Here is a 22,228-nt window from a genome sequence, read left to right on the forward strand (position 1 = left end):
TTTAAAAGCACTTATTTTTAGGATCAGGTCATACAGCTTGACATCTAAAAGATCGTAGATGATAGTTTACAATTCTGATGAGTGAGAATCATTGACTTAAAATCGATTATGGAATAACCTCTTTTTTCCCATTAGAAAACAGTTCATATTCCTGACAGACATCAAACTAAAGCAGTGTATGTTTTTGGGTATCTACATTGCATGTTTTGTATGGGAAACTGCACTGATGACCTTTAAGGTCTTTTACCTTTTTTAATTCAGTAAGTCCTTGAATTTTTACTTATTCATTTATATTTCCCCATCTTGTCACTTCTGTGACTAGCAGTACACATTTTCAGTATGGCTGGTCACAGGTGGGGCTCCAGTCTGGTGATAAAACAAACAGAAATTACCTGAAAGTAAACTTGGAGTTAACTATCCAATTGTTCTAAATTACCTAAGGATAGTAAATAAGGAAAACTTATTACAACACAAAATAACAAGCTTTTGTGAAAATACTTTTTAGGCTAAATTCATTGACCTAATATAATTTGTCTTGAATCTAGTTAATGTACTGTATTTTTAAAGCAGAAACCCAGTAATGAATTAATACACTAGGATACAAAGAAACCCTGCCGAGATGAATGTTGTTTTTTGTAATATGGCATCTCAATTATAAATTGTTTTCTTTTCTAATAATTCCATTTTAAATTTGCCTAGCTCTTCAATAATTTTTACTTTATAAATGTTACAAGTAGCATTAAGCTAAGAAAATGTTCACTTGTGTTTTGTTTTTGTGCTATTTTAGCCATTCCACAAAGTCTGTAATGGATTTTGTCAATAGCAATGAAAATATTATTTTTGTACATAACACAATTCACCTCATTTCCCAAATGGTAGACAACATCATCATTGCTTGTGGAGGAATTTTACCTTTGCTCTCCGCTGCTACATCACCAACTGTAAGTACTTTGCTTCCATCTAGTGGTGTATTTTATAATTACCCGACAAGAGCATGTCCACAGTATTCTCTGCTCTAAACATAAGGATTTTAACAAGACATGTTCACCTAAGGAAACTTTTTCCCTTTTCTTTCTCTTTCATCAGTGTTGCATTTCAGTTATGTGTGTTTATGAAAATACTAATCTGGCAATATTGATGAGTAATTTGAAGAAGAGCCATAACTATAAGTGACTTAATGTTATTTTCTATATACTGCCTATCTTTTCAAATATATAGTAAACTTAAAATTTTTATTCTGTAACTCTTGAAGTTCTAAATACAAATACATGGTTATTGTGTAAGTAGAGTCATAAATCTAAATTTAGAAAAAAAAACATTATTAGTAATGCAGAATCTTACGTGAATTACTTGGAATATTATTTATAAACAATATTATTTTAAACTGTATATGGGAGTTTTATATTCCTGTTCTCTGAGATGTAATCTTGAAGCCAGAAATTTGCTTTCAAAAGGGAACCAAACTGATGAATTCTTATTTAAAACTCAGGCACCTCGGATAGAAAAAATATAAATAACATACCATTTTTAAGCTATCTGAACAGTTTCATAATCCTTAAAAACCTCAAAAAAATTTTTATAGACATATGGACTCTAATAGCATTTGCATCTCACTTTATCTACTAGTTCAGCATTTTATTTAAAAATATATATAGCTGTTTTTCATTCTATATAAAACATTGAAATGTATTAATAAGTTTGAAAGGCATTTAATTATATATATTTAAAATATAGGTCAATGTTAACTTCATATTTTAATTGTAATGTTAAAAATCTCTGATTTCTATTAAAAAACCACATTCCATAGCTACTTGCTCACATAGGAAAGAATGTAGAACTCTGCCTCTCATATTGCCTGTGTTCCTGCCACCATATTGGAAACTAATCCATAGCTGGAAAAGTATGCTCTTTCCACAGAGAAACGTGTTTTTTGTTGTTGTTAAGATGTCTTTTACTTGGTGCGGCAGTGTTTCCAAATTAATCTCTGGCTTTATTTCATCATTAACCAGCTTTTCCTACGTGATTACTTTTCTCTCTGTAGTTTTGTCAATAGCACCCCCCCCCCCCAAAGGAACATTGAAAGTTAAATATTGGCAGCAAAAGCTTGTATCCTGAACATCTCTCCCCCCTCACAGGCACATACACTTTGATTTCATTCATGAATTTATTCAAGAAGTCTACAAAGGCAAACAGGCTAGTTCAAGAGGGAGTGCAGAACAGTTCATCATTATTAGAGCCTTAATTGAATTAGCAAGTAAGCAAGGAAATGGAGCCAGGAAGAAAAATAATTGACGGCATGTGAGGGATGTGGATATCCTGTGAGATTAATGTACCATCTCTTCTCTTTAATCTCTGATTTCCTCTGGTGATTTATACAAAATTCTGGTAAATTGGGAGTCATATATGATTTTCTAAATGCATTCTAATATTGAGGCAAGAAGAGGTTTTTTTTTCCCCCTTCTACACATTCAAAGCTGAATAAATCAGTATTTTCTCCTGGCATTTTTTTTAATCATATAAAATTCTTTAATGTTTTCTAAGCAGTCATTTTTTGTCAAATTTTAAAAGGTTGTATTGAAATTCATTTTATAATATTTAAAAATTTTGTGCAGAACTGGAAATGATCTCTATATAAAATTAATAGTAGGTATTAAAATTTGTATAGGTTTGAAGTTTGCCTGTTTTTATTTTATAATGAATATATAATAAAGATATTGGCATTTTGATAATTTCAAATTAATTCAAATTAATAATTTCAAAATTATTAGCTTTGTAGTTTGGATCACTATATTTTGCACTTTGAAACTGCTTATTGCTTAGACTGTTCATAACAGATTTAGGAAGTCATTCAATTGTAGAAATTTTTCTTCATTGTCTATTTCTCTATCTTTCTGTCAGTTTGGTCCATTAACTGATTGTACCTATGCCTGGTTATACACCATAGCTGATTTTATGTTCTTTGAATAAATTGCTTCCTTAAAAGACCCATCCAGAACCTTTTCTCTCACTTGATGCTGGTAGAACTCTGATTGGTGCTGACTGCTGGGTATTGTTTTCTCTTACTTGATTGTGTAATATTCCTGGTAAAAATCGTAATGTAGTAGAGGGGGAGAGTTTGGAAAGAAGAGATTGAATGAAGAATAAAATTAGAACTGGATAGGGAGGTTTTTGGCTTAGATTTAAATGTAAAACTCCAAAAGAGAATTTTGGAAAGAATAAGTGAAAGAGGAAACATTGGCAGTGTACAGATTAGCAAAGGGAAACATTGTTATGTAGATGCCATTATAATTATAATTAATTTCAATCCTAGATATATAAAGAGAGAAACATTTGAAACTGGTGTTTAAGTGATCTCATGATTTTGTTTAGGTTGGTGTGATTTTAAAATGCATATATGCATAAATGAATGAATAAATATGAATAATGGTGGATGGCTGTGGCTAGCAAACTTTTTCTCTATGGGTCAGATGATAAATATTTTCAGTTTTGTGAGCTATATGGTATCTGTCTCAACTTCTCAACTCTGCTAGTGTTGTGCAAAAGACAGTTATATAAAGTTATATAAAGGAATAGGTACGGGTTTGTCTCAAGAAAAATTTATTTATAAAAAAAGGCAGTGGGACAGATTTACTTGTGTGTCATAGTTTACTGACTGCTGACTTAGAGCATAATCCTTACATAAAATTCATAAGTTTAACATAGTATAATGTTTCAGTATGAAAACTTTATTACTGACCATTGAAAATTCAGTAATTAGAGCTTAAGATAAACTCACCCTTTTCTATTAAATAAGAACTTAAATTTGACTTACTCAATATTTTTTAAAGTTTAATTTTTAGAGCAGTTTCATTGTATGTTGTGGTCCTTATGTTCTATTAGAAGATATATAATTTTCACACTCAGCCATACTAATTTTTTCTAGCATTTGACGTGTCTAATGTTAAAATTGTATTTAATTTTGAGAGGGTAAGTAGAATGCTAAATATTCTTCTTTTTTTATTTTACCAAGGTCAACAGTAACACTAGTTGTAATTATTTCTACTAACAATGAACATGTGGACACAGAAATTAAATATACAAATATGAGATACTTAAATACACAAATATGAGGTACTCTCAAATATGAGCTATAACAATAAATATATGTTACCTTTACATTAAAAACTATAAAAGACAGGTAAAAGCAATCAAAGATGGTCTAAATAAATGGAGACTATACCATGTTTATGGGTTGGAGACTCAGCGTAACAGGGGTAACACTTGTCCCCAAATTGGTATTTACATGTATCGCAGTTACTATCAAAATCCCACCAATTTTTTTTGTAGATACAAAGACTATTTTTTACTTATTTATTTTTTTACAAACACTATTTTTTAAAAAAATTCACACGGAATAGTTAAAACAATTTTGAAAGACTCATTATATATTAAATACAGTAGCCAAGACTGCGTAGTATCTTGGAAAGACATAGTTCAGTGGAACAGAACAAAAACACAGAGATAAACATCCAACATGCACAATTTTTTTCCTCAGTCAAGGAAGGATAGCTTTTTCAAAAACAGGTTAATGCTAAGTTTTCTTTGTCATTCTCCATTGAAATAAATCATGATACAAAGTTCAACTCAGGAATATGTGTTTCCCATTTCTCACATAAAGATGGGTGTCATGATAACTATGGAAACTTCTCATTTTCATCGAACAGACTTGTTTCCCACCATTAGTGAGATTCAGACACAATCTGAAATTAAGATTTGATATAAGATATATGGATTTTGGCATAAAATAAATGTGTATTTTAACCTGGGTTCTACCACTTCCTAGATGGGAACACACTCTCAATCTCTTATTTATGAAAATGTGTTAATTATACTTATCTAACAGGGGGTTTGTGGAAATTAGGGTAAGTAATATGTGTAAAGCTCAATAGTTGGGGAATGCTCCTAATGTTTCCTTCATTTAGTTGTTTTTGGAACTATTCAGAATTGTATCATGATAGAATAATTTTCTCATTTATAAAATAATCCTGTCATATTCAGAATCCTAAAATAGGATATTTGAGACAAATTTATTCATGACGCGTGATTTATTTTGATGGCCAAAGATTAACATGATATAATCTTTTTGTCTGCTATCCCAATGGGATTAGCATAGTGGTGGTCTGTTTTCTGCCCTGCGATCTTATAGGAATATACTATTTCACACTAAGGATAACAGTTGTGTATTGCTGTGGCAGTATCATCACGTAAGAAAAGTTGAACTGTTTAGATAAATCTTACTTGTAAGCAAATATTTTAGTAGAAACTTTAAGGAAAAAGAATCCTTACATCATATTTATATTATAGTGAACACCTTGAACTTAATATTCATTGAAGAAGCAGGACTTTTGGAATTTCAGTTTTGCCTAGGTTAACTATGTGGCATAAAAATAAATCACAAAAATAGTTTCAAGTCTCTAAATTAGATCGGTGGTTTTAACTTCAATAGTCACAGAAAAAATGTAAACCTTTTTTAGTATGTAGTTTGACCAATCTTTGGTTTTGGAAAAGGGCATTATTTTTGTTGTTGTTGATTTTTTTAGAGTTAATGTTTCTATGACTAGTCAATTGAATCCTCTCTTTCATTCTCTATACATTGTTAAGTTGGTCACGAATGAAAAAAAGGAGTTGTAGAAAAAAGAGAAGCAAAGAACATGGATCAATTACAAATTGCATAATCACTTCGTGATTTTCAGTTGATTATTTGGTCAGCCCTCCAGAACACTGAATGTTTAGAATTTAATTCAGTGTCTTGTATGGTTTCATTTTCTCTGTTAAGGAGAATAACAGAGACTGATATTTCTGGCTTTCCTAATAGTTTCATAATAAAGAAAAAAGAAGAGTATTTTCTGTCAAAAAATGATGATAAGGTCTTGAATTTAGTTTACATTTAATTATCATTATCAGAATGTGTGGAAAAATTAGTAATTTTTCTTTTGTTTATCTCATACGTTAGTATTTTCAGAAGGCTTATATGCATTTTCCTATACAGTGTAACATGAAAATTGTGTATTTGAAATTTATGCTCACATATATTTGTTGTCAAAAATCAGAGAATAGGAACGGTTAATGACTTTTATTCCGAAACTTAATTCTAGCCAAACTTTTGGATATATTGAATATAATTCTTAGTTAATATTCTGAAACTTAGTGTACTATGTAATTAGCTTAGTTCACATGCAGGCCTCATTAGTGTATCTATCAGTTCTTTCTAGCAAGGGAAAGTGGTTTTTAAGTTATAATCACTACAGTATTTTATTCTTTAACTCCTGGAGATTTAGATCTATAGGAAAAACTCCAAATATTAAAAAAAAAATTATAACATGATTCCTTAATGAAAATTCTGGAAAGTTGGTATAAATAGTTTATTTACTTAAATCATTGCTGCCTAAACCAGTACTGAGGTTAGGGCTTTTACAGAGATACCAAATTAGTTTATTTATTAAAATACCTTCTTAAGCATCACCTGGGAAAATATATTTATTTTATAAAATAGAGTATGCATAATTTCTAGTATATGAACTGTACATATATATATATATTCATATATACTGGTATATATGAATATATATATATTATTTGGGCAGAGTTACTCTAATGAAAAAAATAAATATTAGTCTAAATATTTGATATTTAATCTTAATCATATGTAATTTATAAAAGAAATATCTCTTCTGAGAACTTTGCTTTTAATAAAATAATCAAATATAATTTTTAAATATATTATTTTGTGTTTCAATTTTACATTGTATTTTCATTTAATTTTAATAATTTCCTTTTCTTGTACTTTTTTGATCTGTTGTCTGTTTTGTCTAATGCATGTCCAGGGTTCTAAGGTTAGTATTACTTCAGTAATTTTCAGGTTTTCAGTTTTAAGTTTTATTTTTGCTTATTTATGAAATTTTTGACTTGGTTGTATTTTGAGTTTCCATACCATCTTTAATATTAGACATATCTTTGGTATATTTAAAAGATTCATTAAAAGGATTTTTTTCTATGCATTGATTAACTACTATCTTATGACCCACAATAACCTTTAGACTAAACTATTATAATGAAAACAAATTTCAGTCATATGTACAATCAGATGTTAATTGGTTCCGTTGAAAGGAGATTGGATGGAATATATGTTATTTTAAGATTCAATAATAATCATGTGAGTGATCTTTATTATTAAATATATGTTATAATGTTTATATAACATTTCATCAAAGTCACTAATTATATAGATTTAATAAGAACTCCCTTTCTGGTTATTTGTGTTAAGAATGCTTTTTATTTTAAAATTTTATTTGGTTAGGTCAAAAATATAATTTTGCAAATTACATGGATGATAAAATTTTGTTTATAATTTCTGTATGTAATTCAGTCTTAAAAATGAAAGCATGTTTTGAAAGCTAGGCTTAGTAGACCAGGAAACCATGAAAATAAGACCATTAACTAATAATAATGAGTTAGATTTCTTATAATTTCAGTAATTCAAAATGACGAATTTCTTTGAGAATCCATCTATAGATGTCCTAGAATCCTAATATTTTTGAAAATTTATTTAGAATATTTGATAGACCTAAGCAATGGCCAGATCTTCCATTCCATATTGAAACACATTAACTGAGATTTAAAATGGGTCTTATGTGAAATCATTACTTTTTTTTTTTTGCTTTTATTATAAACTATTGTATTGTGATCTCAGATTTTTAATTCCTGCTGTGAAATAATACTGTATATCAATGAAGTGCTAGGAAATACGGGATCTGTATTTAGGAAATCCAAGTAATCAATTATTTCTTTACACCGTGGATACTGAGTTGGCACAGTGTAAATCAAGTTGAAAACAAATTTTTGTCTATTTTCTAGCTCATTTTAGAGAGAATGGTTTTAGAACTATTTTGCTGTTAAATGGAAGGAAGAAAGGTTATTACATTTTATACTCCATTTAGAATCAACTTTAGTTATGTAGTGCTTGCAGTAGTCACCTATCACTTTTATTACCCATCTTGTGCACAAGAAGTGTTTTAAGAGGTTTTGGTTTTTTTTTTTTTTTCCAATCAGTGTTTCCTGCTGACATTTCCATTTTAATGTGAGCAGGAATATGTTTAGGTAGAATGATGGGCATAAACAATGTCCAAATGGAACATTAAATAGGAGTAGATACCTATAATGTATGCTTACCTTGTAGTTGAATTTATCATCTGGTGAAGAAATAAGGTTAACCAATGTGGTTAGTGTGCCCATTTTCAGAAAAATTAAGCAGTAGTATTTTTTACTTGTAAAGCCCTTCTTTTCTCTGTCCCCTTGTGGCACTGAGAAAATGAGGCCTAGTTATAATGAACCTTAATAATCAAAATGTTATATAATACAGAATGAAACGTAAAATACAGTATGTTGCTGTTGCTTACAAAGTACACAGTTAACACATCTCAAAGTAGTACTTCGTAACATTCCCTTTGAAATCAGGAAATTATATTTTATCATAGTATTTTAATGAAAGTATAGTTGTACCTAACTAGGATTCTACTGATTCTTCTCATTGCTAATGTCTTATGGGCTACAAATTAATATCTGTAGAGGAATTAATAACTTTATTATTTTTACCCTAGAATTTCATTGTATGTATGAGATACCCAGTGGCTTAGTTTATTCTGAATGGGTAGGAAATTGTCATATGTTCTCATCTGACACTTGTCTCATTTTGAGGCCCACTGGAGCTGCCATACATCTTTCCTATTACTTATCTTACATTTATAGCAAAAAGAAATTAAAGCATATCTTTTTAAAAACAGGAGTGAAGATTTTAGGAAAGTATCCTTTTTATATCTTTGTTAATAAAATAAGACAAAAGTAGTAGAAATATAGATGTGTAATCATTTCTAAGTATCTTTATGGAATGATCTTAAGTTTGGAATATAGTTTTCTCAAGTAATGACATTTAAGTTTAACCTTGATTTAAAAAATGAACTTTTCCTTTAAGGATAATTCACAGGCAAACTAATTAAATTTGATAACCAGCTCTTCTGATCTATAGAATTAGTTTATAATTTATAATTTGTTTTGTTTACAAAATGTACTAAATGTGCTGAACTGCTTACATATACTATGTGTGAATATGTATTGTATTTCCAAATTTTAAACAAGACTTAAATCTTCTACTTTTTTAAAGACGGAATTGGAAAATATTGAAGTGACACAAGGCATGTCAGCTGAGACAGCAGTAACTTTCCTCAGCCGATTGATGGCTATGGTTGACGTACTTGTATTTGCCAGCTCTCTAAATTTTAGTGAGATTGAAGCTGAAAAAAACATGTCTTCTGGAGGCTTAATGAGACAGTGCCTAAGGCTAGGTAAGTCTGTTAAGAATAACGGTGCGTGTTAAATAATTACCTACACATTACTTTTCTGATGTTCTGTGGTACATAAAGTATTGATGATACAAGTTAATGATTATGGAGTAGAGATATCACCTTGTAATTCCTAAAAATTGCTAAATTAAAATTATGGTATCTTCACATTGGAGATTTCATGAAATTGATCATCTTTAATAGATTATAATTTGAAATGAAGTCAAATATATTATGAGTTGTTTCAAAATCAATAGGACTATAACATTTTTCATTGAAATGATTGTAATGTGAATCCATTTAGGACTTGTTTTGGTAAACTAATACAAAGGTAGTTGTCCTGATCCACAAATATGTCAGAAGACCAGTGACATAATTCGTATACACAGAATGCCAGTTGATAACACTGACTATGCCAATATCACTATTTCTCAGAGTGAGCAGTTAACACTGATAAACATTACTATAGGTATGCTGTTCATTTACTATCCTGTGTAGCAAAGAAAATTTAGCACTGAGAACTCTTAGTAAATGTGGTTCAACTCCTTACATCCATTCTTACATGTCTTACCTTTCTTAGGGAGGAAATTTATTTATACTACTTAGTCTTTACAAGGGACCAGAAAGCTATTGTTTTTATATTTGCCTTAAAGCATAAATAGGACACAAGAAAGTAAGGCATTACATAGGAAGGAAATTTCTGATGGATGCTTTTATTAACCATAATTTTAAAAATTGTATAAAAATTGGGGCAGCTGGGTGGTTCAGTCGGTTGAGCATCCAACTCTTGATTTTGGCTCAGGTCATGATCCCAGGGTCGTGGGATTGAGCCCCATGTCCAGCTCTGCACTGAGCATGGAACCTGCTAGAGATTCTCTTTCTCTCCCTCTGCCCTTCTCCCTAGCTTGTAATTTCTGTCTCTCTAAAATAAAAAATAAATAATAAAATAAAATATAAACACAATACAATAAATCTATATGTGTATAGTTTCAGGGGATACATTTTTTCTGATCCAGGGTAGGAATAATAACTTGCTTTAAGAATGATGGAATGAAACCTACTTTTTTGTTTGTTTTGCATTTTTTAAAGATGGGCAGTCTAAGTGGAATCATTTCATAATCATTATAATGGAGAGATTGACCACACTGAGCTCTTTCTGACCCGTAACAGGTTCGGGATAATTTACTGTGGCCACCATGGACATATCCATTGATATTTAACAATAGCTGACAGAATGAACCTTGTGAGAAAGAGAAAAATTTTTAAATACCTAAGTATCTTAAAACCAGCATTTATTTGGTTTTTCTGAACTTTTATATCTGAATATATTTCAAACCTTTACTACTAATTTCATTTTTATTCAGTATTTCCAAGCGGAGTTGTTTTTTGGTCACCCATAGGAAAGTTTAAGTGATTAATAATGAAGCAAACAGTTATAAATCAATATGTGCTGTCTAGTTCTAAGCACTTTATACATATATTAATTCATTTAATCCTCACAGCTAAGGACGTTAGCATATTTGAAGTCATTTCACATATGAGGAAGCTGAGGCAGACGTAGTCTAAGCAGCTGGCCCAAGATCACACAGCTCACAGGTGGCAGAGCCAGGAATCAAATTCAAATGGTTGGAGTCCATGAATACGACTGCTTAAAATACGTAAATAACTAAAAAGCTCGTACTCAACGAATACTTATTGAGAAGGCCGCACATGTTCCCACCGCGCAGAAAGGTAGATATTGGGCCTCGGTTCTGCCTCTACTGAGGTAGCCTATCACTGCCTAAAGCGGGAGCTGTGCTCAGTGGAGTCTCCAAGTAGTCATGTTACAGGAAGAAGTTCTGTCAGTAAAAACAGTTTATCCAATGTGAACACGAAGTTTCAAAAAATCTGTACTGATTTGTGAAATTCAGAATTTTAAAGGATGGGGGGGATAGACTAAGGAAGGGATAAATTGGGAGCTTCAGTAATCTTGTTTCTGCAGCCGGTTGGTAGTATGTGGGTATGTTGTACTTATTTTTTAACTACACATGTGTTTTATATTTATTTTTCATTACTGTATTTGATAATTTCAAAACATGTCTGTTTAGTCTTGTTGACTTTAGGAACAATGAATGGAGATAAGGGAAAGACATAAAGAAAAAAACCCAGCAACTCTTTTCAGCATGTCAGAGTCAACACTTTGTATTAATAATATGCTTTTGGTTTGTAAATAGTTTGTTGTGTTGCTGTGAGGAACTGTTTAGAATGTCGGCAGAGACAGAGAGACAGGGGGAGCAAATCTTCCCATGGTGGCAGTAAACCTCAGGAAGCTCCCCAAAGTGTGACTGCCACGGCAGCTTCAAAGGTAATTAAACGTTTTCTATGTTAAATATAATGTACCTTAAAGTTGTTTTTTTGTTTTGTTTTGTTTTGTTTTGTTTTTTAATACGCGGGAAAAGTGGCATGGTATTGCTTAATCAAAGAGCAAGGATTTGGTTATCAGTAGGCTTTGGTGCTGGCTTTTCTTCTTCACAATTGTGTTACCAAGATTATTTAACCTCTCTGAGACTTAACACTTCTTGCTTAAATGAAGATACTAATCATTTCTACTTCATAGGATATTTATTAGGGTGTCAGTACACATAGCTCTGAAAGTTCTTAGTTATCACTGTTTTTCATAGTTAAAGGTATTTTCACAGAGCTGAATATTTGAATAACATGTCTTTTAAATGGATATGTTTTTGGTGATAGATATTCTCATAATATGAAATATATATGTTGAATACCCAGGAAATGAACGAATAGTGTATTTTGGAGTATACCAGTAATCCCCATTCTGAATTAGCTCTTTATCAATATGTTTCACTGACCCTTTGTATCACATCCAGAGTTTTATCAACGTGACCTTTAAGGTCCTGCATGTCTGACTCATGCTTACGTCTCCAGCTGCAGCTTGTACTCCCTTACCCCCTTGCTTTTACCGTTTTAGTCATGTGATAGACTTCATTTATTTCATCAGAGGATTTTTTTTCCCCTTAGACTTTTTCATAGGTTCCCTTTACTTGAAGGGTCAGATTTTTCAAATCTAGCTAAAGTCCATTCACCTCTAGCTTCAGCTTAAGTGCTACCCTTTGAGGAAAATGTTTTCATATACACTTACTGCCACCCCTGCCTAGGGTAGTTTCCTCTGTTTGATATTTTCATAAAGCCCTGTATGTCAATTATTGCATCCTACGCTTGTAATGAGATATTTAACATTGACAAGCTAATTTTTCTGTGCAGTAAGTGAAGACATGAAGTAGTTTAATTCATTTAAATAGTTCTGTGCCTTCAAATTTCTGTATTTTTTAAGCAGAACAACCACATATTTAGCATATCTGTATTGCAGCCTCTTTTTCACTTCTGTCAGAAAACATTCCTAAAATGATTAGACCATATTGTATATCAAGTCTCCAAAGCAGTCGCCGTTACTTAGAAAATTAAATATTAACACATCAGCAAGAATGTCTCATGTTATTTGTGTAGGCATAGTAGACTGTTAGTTGAGGGCAGTCTCGTACATCTTTGTAATTCCAGAGCAGGTATGTATAACATTGGCAATACTTTGTCAAAAGAGTACTAATTCTAGAATCAGACAGGTCTGAGTTTGTATTCTAGCTCTACCCCATAACAAGTGTTGTGACATAAGATGAACTTCCTAGTCTCCTGGGCCTGAGTTTTCCAGTCTTTAAAATGGATACAAATTTTAACTTTCTAATTTTAATTTTAATTTTTAGTTTACATCCAAGTTAGTTAGCATGTAGTACAATAATGATTTCAGTAGAATCCGATGATTCATTCCTTATGTATAACACCCAGTGCTCATCCCAACAAGCATCTTCCTTAATGTCCCTTGCCCACTTAGCCAACCCCCACCCGCAACCCCTCCAGCAACCCTCAGTTTGTTCTCTGTATTTAAGAGTCACTTATGTTTTGTCCCCTTCCTGCTTTTTGTATTATTTTTGCTTCCCTTCCCCTGTGTTCATCTGTTTTGTATGTTAATTCCACATATGAGTGAAGTCATATGATATTTGTCCTTCTCTGACTAATTTTCACTTAGCATAATACCCTCTAGTTCCAAAAAATTGGTACAAATCTTAATTTACAAAGTGTTTATATGAGCTAAATGAAAAGCAATAATGTATTAAAGTGTTTAGTAATTCCTGACACAGTGAACTTTCAATTAATACTAATCCCCTTCCTCTCTCTAGCAGTTAACCACTCTATACACTCGTGAAATGAATAAATAAATTAGTATTTTTGAGAGCTTTGATCTTAAAGGATCTTAATTCACTAGATAATATGGAGCTTTTCAAGACTGTCAAATCAAATATTACTGTGATTGTAGAATATGGAAAGAAAAGTCCAATGCAAAGGAATTTCGTAGTAATTTAGTTGAGCTAGTCTCAACTAATGTAAAGACCCTTAGCAATGAAAACTGGTTCATAAGTGATGGATAAAGAAATACTAGGGGAAATGGACTTGGTAAGAAAACACATTTTCTTGTGAGAATCAATGGACCTGGCTAATGAGGGTTTTTATTTATTTATTTTTTTTATGTGACACTTTAGTAAGTAAACCATAGACAATTTTGATGAAATACTAATCTGTGTAGACTTGGGTGAGTCCAACATCTTCCTTGGGCCTCATTTTCTATACTTTGCAAAAAGGAGCAATAATACAAGTTTTGTCCATAAAGGAGTCTTTTTTTTTTAATTTTTTTTCAATGTTTTTTATTTATTTTTGGGACAGAGAGAGACAGAGCATGAACGGGGGAGGGGCTGAGAGAGAGGGAGACACAGAATCGGAAACAGGCTCCAGGCTCCGAGCCATCAGCCCAGAGCCTGACGCCGGGCTCGAACTCAGGACTGCGAGATCGTGACCTGGCTGAAGTCTGACGCTTAACCGACTGCGCCACCCAGGCGCCCCTATAAAGGAGTCTTTATAACGACCAAATTTGATTATGGATGTAGAAATACTTTATAAAATGGAAAATGATACATTTAAGTTGACATATTTATAATTTTTTCACTTATGCTATAAATTATGTACTTTTCATCTCTGCTGTGAACAATGTGTTATTGTTTTAACCATTTTTGTGATAAGTGTTACTAGCTTATTATTTAGATGATATAGCTGAGGCTCCGAGAGGTTAAGTATCTTACCTAAGGTCATATGGCTGATAAGTTTTAGAATTATAATGGAAACCAAATAACTATCCCATGTTCTTTTCACTATCCTGTGCTGCAGAGGAATCAAACATCTTAATTTAGGAATAAAATATCATATTGAAGTATATAGAGGATTAGAAGGAAGCGTATTCACTTTTAATTAAAGTAACAACAAATTATTCTATTTGCAGGAATCGTATTTAGTACTCTATGTATATGATCTAAGTTAATTCATACTTTTCTTAACATACAAATGAGTGTAAAAGTACTAGATTGAATTTCAGGAAATCTGGCCCTCTCACTAGTTTGCTATGTGATACATTACATAAAAATTGTCGGTTTTTGTATCTTCAGCTGTGAAAAGGATTCTTGGTGGTTATAATTTTTTTAAAGTTTTTATTTAAATTCTATTGAGTTAAATATAGTGTAATATTGGTTTCAAGAGTAGAATGTAGCGATTCATCACTTACATATGACATCCCGTGCTGATCACATTAAGTGCCCTTCTTAATCCCCATCACCCATTTTAGCTCATCCCGGCTCACCTCCCCTCAGGAACCTTCAGTTTGTTCTCTATCATTAAGAGTCTCTTATGGTTTGTTCCCCTCTCTTTTTTTCCCCCTTCCCCTATGTTCATCTGTTTTGTTTCTCAAATTCCACATATGAGTGATGTCACAGGGTATTTGTCTTTCCCTGACTGACTGATTTCACTTAGCGTAATACACTGCAGCTCCAAGGTGCTTATGATCTTTAATGTCTTTCAGCTTTAATATCAAGACTGTGGGTTTTCGTAGATTGTAAAATGTTTATACATATAAAAGCTCATGCAATGTAATAGAGTAATCTCATGTATTATAAAAGAATGATGGATAAATGAACCCAGTGACTCAAAAAGATATATTAACTAGAGATTGAGAAAGTGAGGCTCAGAAAATGTTAGTAACAAGCCCAAGGTCACACAGTAGAGTTTCAATCTTACTGTTCTTCTAAGTGTATAGTGGTAGCAATGGTGATGAAGAACAAGAACATTACTAGTAAGTGAAACTGTGACAAGGGCAGAGAAGAGAAGAGAAAAAGTGTCTTGTAATAGAGTGCTGTTGTCGATAAATACACTCAGTGATGTGTAAAGAACGTGATAAAGAATGTGGCTAGTGCAATACTAGAAATTGCACTCCTATGTGAGTTTCTGTATTATGCTATTTTCTTTTTAACAATTCTCTTTCTTTTTTAAGACTCCATTAGAAAGTGTTCCTGGTAACCTTTCTCCTATTAAGGATCCTGATAGACTTCTTCAGGATGTTGATATTAATCGCCTTCGCGCCGTCGTCTTTCGGGATGTGGTAAGTTATACCTGCTTAATTTCCCAGGAAAAAATCTTCTAATGTTATTTGTGTAAAATCATTTCAATTTTATAAGAAAGCTGCAATTACAACCAGAAGTCCTAATGTCAGGAATTGTAGGTTTAGAATATACTTCTGATTGTAAAGTGATTGAGCCTTTGCTTTCTCTGAAAGCTTATGGATACATCATTTTTTTAGATGATGTGAAATTTTGATTTAGATTGTGTATATACCAAGACCCTAGGGATAACCTTGAAAAATTATGATTAATTTTATGTTGAATCACCAGCTTTCTCTTTTAGTATTCCTTGCTCCATCTCTAGGTACTGGCTATTTTGTTGTTCTCAATGTTCCTTGTCCTATGGATAAAAAAAGATTAATTTATTAAGGTGTTCATGGCAATTACTTTTTTGAGGGGCAGTAATTTTTAAAAGAAGATCTTCATTTTAAAAATGTAGAATTTTTTGAGTATTTGAGTTACAAAAGTAGCTTTATAAAGCTTAAGGAAAAGATAGCCCATGGAGATAGTTTCTTGGAACATCCCAATTATATGATCTCTTACTCAAGTAAAAATAAGATTGGCCTTTTCACAAATCACGTAGAAACATATATAGTATTTCGCAGCAGACTCAGTATTGACAGTACTTCTTACTATAGTTATTATGTTCCAGCACTTTGTATTCTATTTTTATTTTAATTGATGATTTATGAGACACATAAAAAAGTTTATATCTTAAACTTATACTTAATAAATTGGATGAGTACTAGTTAGAACATATTTAAGTCACACAGCATAATACTACATGGTAGGAATACACAACAGAAAAACTGTCACTCTCTTTAATGTATATCAGTTCTTATAAATCACTAGAGAAATTATAAGCATACCAACAGAAAATTAGAGAGTGGACATAAAATAAGAAAGATAAGGTAACAAAGGTAACAAATGATATGATGAAGTCAGTATCACCAATAGTCAAAAGAATGCAAATTAAAATAACAGTGAGATATTTTTTCTATTAGACAAATTTTAAATAATTTTAAATTTTTGTTATGTATTGAGAGAGAGAGAGAGAGAGAGAGAGAGAGAGAACAGGGGAGGGGTGGAGAGAGAGGGAGACAGAGAATCCCAAGCTCAGAGCCCAGTGTGGGACTCGAACACATGAACTGTGAGATCATAACCTGAGCCAGAATCAAGAGTCAGACACTTAACTGATTGAGTCACCCAGGCAAATAAAAACATTTAAGTAATAATAATATCTATCATTGCAAGGGTACATTGAAACATGCTGTGTCATGTATCACTGGTAGACATTTAGATTGGATAAACGTTCTGAATAGTTCTCTTCCATCATCAGGAGTTAAAACTCTTACAAATATTGATGCCCTGTGACCCATTGGTTCTACCGAGAAGTTATCTGACTTCATGTGCTCATCAAAGATGCCTACAGGAAAATTGGCAACAATACAAATATCTAACAATAGAGTTTCAGCTTAATAGGTCATAGTATTTTCATTCATTGGGAGGCTATGCAACCATTGAAATCATATTTTTGAGGAAAATTTAATACATAGAAAAATGGCCATGATACATTTTAAGGGAAAGCAGCAGTATACAAAAGTACTCATATTACATAAATACTGCATTTTTATGTTGAGTGTATGTACATGTACTTGTGCACCTTTAAAAAATAAAAGACTAGAAAAAACATACCAAGTGCTGCTAATGATTATCTCCAGTTCTTATTTTATACTTTATTCTTTTATACTTTTTCTGTGTTTTCAAAAGTTCTAGAATAAAACTATATTTCTTTGTAATTAATAAACAATAAAATATTTTTTAATGGAGTTAAAATGAATGATAGCATAAAAACCATGATGTACGAGTCTCCCAATAATTTGGACTCTAATCCAGACTTGGAAAAAAATCACTAACAGGTTAGTCACTTAGACATGAGAATTATCCTGAAAAAAATATGCTATGTAAGAGTGTTTTTCTCATGGAGAATGATTAAAATGGAGCAAATTCTCATCTCTCAGAGGCACACTCAGACCTAACATACAAGGGGTTTATGTTAAGTGCGACATGGTGTTTAAATTGTTAGTAAGTTCTGCATTAGGTTATTGTGGTAGATTGTGATAATTTTCTCTAAAACTGCTAGATGTTAAATATGTTAGATAACCCAGCAGTGGTGCCTAGCTTTTTCTTCCTGAAGGACGGGAATTAAGCGTTTCCAGATGTACCTTCCAAACATCATCAAGGTAATATAACTTGTGTTTGTTAAGTTTATAATGTGTTTCAGACACTTAATATAAATCCTAAACTTTGATTTAAGGGCTAAAAGAAAGTTAAGACTCAGAAGCATTAAGATCACACAGGTAGTATGAGGTAGTCAGAACCCTAAGGTAGAGCTCTCCAAAACATTCTCTGTTTCATCACCATATTTTTATTTATTTGTCTATTTATTTACTTATCTATTTATTTATCTATTTATTAAGTTTTTATTTAAATTCCAGTTAGTTAACGTACAGTGTAATACTAGTTTCTGGTGGACAGTATAGTAATTCAACACTTTAATACATCACCTGGTACTCATCACAAGTGCCCTCCTTAATCCCTGTCACTTATTGGAAGTGTTTGACAATTGATATATTTTAGGCTCAATTGTAGATATAATGCCAAGAATTCTACTTGACTTTTGACATTTTTGTGAATCAATAGTCATTTTTAGTTGCCTTAATTTCAAAAACAAATGAGGCCAAAAATTAGGTTTTTAAGGAAAAGTACATAGATTATATATATGCATGTAATATGTAATAGATGTGAATTTATCTTTCTCTTGTCTGTTTTCCATGATGAAGACATTGCTGACTTAAACTCACATAAACTGTTCAAATCTAGGTAAAAGTGCCATGTGGCAAAATTTGCTATGTGGTAAGAAAATAATTAGACTTTAAAAATCAATTTTGTTTTCAGTGTTTGCCAATAAGCTAATATTTGAAAGAAAATTCATTACGCTTCTCTCTCTCTCTCTCTCTCTCTCTCTCTCTCTCTCTCTCTCTCCCCCAAGCCTAGATTATACTAGGTCACTTATATACAAATTATATAAATTGAAGTAATTTTAATCCTTTAAAGTTGAATTAGATAGTTTTAGCATCCTGGTTGAAGCATTAAAATTTTTAAAGGATTTCAGAGTTAATTATGTTACTAATTCAGGATTGAATAGTGGAGAGACCGATTTCTTAAGCAGATGGGAGAAACATAAGAGTTTATGTCTTCATAATAATAACATATGTAGGAAAGGCAATTGATTTGTATAAAAATTGAGTTACTCTCCAGATGTTTAGCCTCTATGTCTGTTGTGCTTGGTTTTTAAAGACAGAACTGGGAATAAGCAGCACAATTGGTTTGCAGATCTGGATTTGAAAAGAAAAGGCAACTTTTCATGCCATACATATGGGAGATTTTCACTTGGCTAAGACAACACTTCACAGTATCTGTTGTTTGCAACTCCCCAACTTTGTAGTTGACATGCATTCATTCCACACATGCCTTTTAATTGCCTGGTACTGAGTTTCCAAGTGGTGGAAATGTATCCTAGAATATTATAGTTCATCACAGCTTGAGCTGTGTTTGAATTCATTCCTGGTCAGTATCCTCACTGATCTGATTGCACTTCAGTTTCCTTTACAATACTGTTTAAGTATTTGGTTTTGCCCATTCCCTATGTGTTTATTCCATCAGGATTATAATCACAGGGTATGTATTTCACACACTTTATAAGAAATTATATCTCTAGAAAAGTTGTCACTCACAGAATATGAAATACTAAATTCATAATATTTCAGAACAAATTTAATCTGTTTGGGTTGTTTTCTCTGTTAGCGGTGCTAATTCCATTTCATAGTATTATTAGTAAATATATCTTGTTTGCTTTCTTTTCTGACAAATGCCTATAAATTCTGAATCTTGTTGGCATTGGTGCTTAAATGGATTAATAAATATTAAGTGCCTTTAATGGAGTTGCTAGACTTTAATGCATGTTTGCTTTCCTTATTTGTATCATACTATTTCTTACCTGCTGTCTGTGGGCCACAGTAATCACTGGCAGTTTTGGTTTGTAGTGTTAGTTTTCTAGCTTAGAAAAAAGGCTTTATAACCATTTACATTTGATTCCTTAGATATAGTCTAATTTGAAAGTGGTATTAGAGGTTATAATTTTTGCCCTATGAGATATTTACCTAGGCCTTCAAGGGTCTGTGTAGCTCTTTATATTTCACAAAGCAACTTGTAGAGTTATCTTCTCTACTAGACTGCAGTCTGCTTTTTTAAATCTATTGTCTATGTATCTTAACTTGACCCATTGTTTTCTGATCTTTTACCAATTTGTTGCAGTCCTCTTTAAAAACTCCCATTTTGTCATTGAGTTTTTGAAGTTCAGAGCCTCAAATATTGGCAGTTTTTTAGAAGTCATTTTTTTTTCTAGTGCAAAATAGTGGGATTGTCCCTTTTTTTAAGTTTATTTATGCAAAGGTTGCATTAGCTTTTCTTAAGCTGCCATATCATACTTCTAACTCATATGGAGCTGGTATAAGTCCACATTTTCTGTTCCTCCATTGTTTATATTTCCCCTGTTTTGTACTCATATACTCTCCTAAGGTAGGATTGTACAAGCATCTCAATTATAATTTATTCTATTCATTTTTTTAAAGTTATAACATTTGGAACTGTTGATTTTTATCCAGATATTATTCTAACTTTATACTTTCTGTATATTTTATAAATGTACATACTCTGTTATAGAAGTAATGGATAGTAAAGTTTTGTGGCATATTCAGCAAAATTTTAAAATTCTTATTTTTTAAAATTAAATTTCAACCTATAACTCAGATGATATATTCCTGGAGTTTTGTATTTATACTTAAATGATACTAATTACATAATAATATATGTTTAGAAGTTTTAATAAAAATTAAATGTCATATTTTGCCTCCATAGAGAAAACGAAATAGGAGTAGTTTCTTACACTCTAATAATTTTTAAAAAATTGAATGTCAGAACTGCCTTTTCCTTTCACACAGGATGATAGCAAGCAGGCACAGTTCTTAGCTCTAGCTGTTGTTTACTTCATTTCGGTTCTGATGGTTTCCAAGTACCGTGACATATTAGAACCCCAGCGAGAGACTACAAGAACTGGAAGCCAACCAGGTAGAAACATCAGACAAGAAATAAATTCGCCAACAAGTACAGGTACTATTTTTTTTTAATTATTTGAATTTTTATCATCATTTTTCTCTTTTTGTTTCATTTTTACTTCCAGATATAAACTAGTCCTACTTATAAAATCCCATCACACATTTATAAGTAGGTGGTATATAAATGCCAATTTCATTTTCCTTAATTCTGCAAAAGTGTGTGGATTTCCATGATATTAACTGATTCTCATTTTGCCAGTGCAGTTTGGTTTTAGTGTTTTCCACCTATTAATACAAACCATTTACTACTTGATATGCATATAACTGATATATTTTTAATGTATTACTTTTTAACTATTATGAACATGAAAGTAGGAGATCCTTATGGAGTAAAGACCTTGAATAAGCCAAAATTTAAATCTTTAGAGCCAAATTTAAAGATAGCTTCTTTCTCTCTCTCTCTCTCTCATTCTCTCTTTCTTTTGCTGTGTATAGTTACTTAAGGATATAAATTTTTATCAGAAATTCATAGTAAGCAAACATATATTCTAAACTTTATACCATATATTCTATACTTTAGCTTAGTCAACTAAAATCAAAGACTTACAGACAATAAGGAACCATCTTGGGTCATATTGTCTTTATTATTTGGCACAGATGCTTATGGTGTGGGAGTTCTTGCATTATCAGCTTTGCCTACTCTGCTTAAAAATGATAAACTAACATTTTAATATCATGGGGTGCCTTCTGTCAGTTGCATTTCCTGCCCTGTGTTTATATCAAGGTTGTTTCTTGGTTGTTTGCAGTGTATCCTTAGTAACCTAGTGGTTATTTCATGTACCACTGGATTAATTTGTAGTTGAGATTGTCTTTCCTAAATAAATGCGTATGATATATAAAGAAAGTGGGTATTTTACAAAGTGAGTAGAAATTAGTGGTCAAATCTCTGCATCTTGTTTTCCATGAGCATATCATATCTCCTTTTACCTTGACATTGTGGAAATATGGATTATGTTTTAGCTATTATACTTTATTTTTGCATGCTAAATTTACTTTGAATACATAAACATGACACTATTTCATTGCAATATACTTTTAACTTTATTCTTCAAATTAAACATTATCCTAC

General features: G+C 31.6%; 1 protein-coding gene across 12 annotated transcripts in view; it reads left to right on the forward strand.

Annotated features, from left to right (window-relative positions):
• The window catches only part of NBEA (neurobeachin), a 684,640-nt gene that overhangs the window by 212,230 nt on the left and 450,182 nt on the right, over positions 1–22,228 (forward strand). For 9 of the 12 annotated variants that reach the window (XM_023250717.2, XM_023250724.2, XM_011286341.4 and 6 more), the window contains 6 exons: positions 788–941; positions 6,864–6,872; positions 9,197–9,377; positions 11,588–11,718; positions 15,796–15,903; positions 20,986–21,154. In XM_023250717.2, the coding sequence (XP_023106485.1) occupies positions 788–941; positions 6,864–6,872; positions 9,197–9,377; positions 11,588–11,718; positions 15,796–15,903; positions 20,986–21,154 (752 nt within the window). The remainder of the gene's footprint in view (positions 1–787; positions 942–6,863; positions 6,873–9,196; positions 9,378–11,587; positions 11,719–15,795; positions 15,904–20,985; positions 21,155–22,228) is intronic. The other 3 variants (XM_023250721.2, XM_045051925.1, XM_019825371.3) reach the window with 1 other exon arrangement.

The sequence above is a fragment of the Felis catus genome, chromosome A1 (genome assembly GCF_018350175.1).
Source record: "Felis catus isolate Fca126 chromosome A1, F.catus_Fca126_mat1.0, whole genome shotgun sequence".
In the NCBI taxonomy this organism is placed as follows: Eukaryota; Metazoa; Chordata; class Mammalia; order Carnivora; family Felidae; genus Felis; species Felis catus.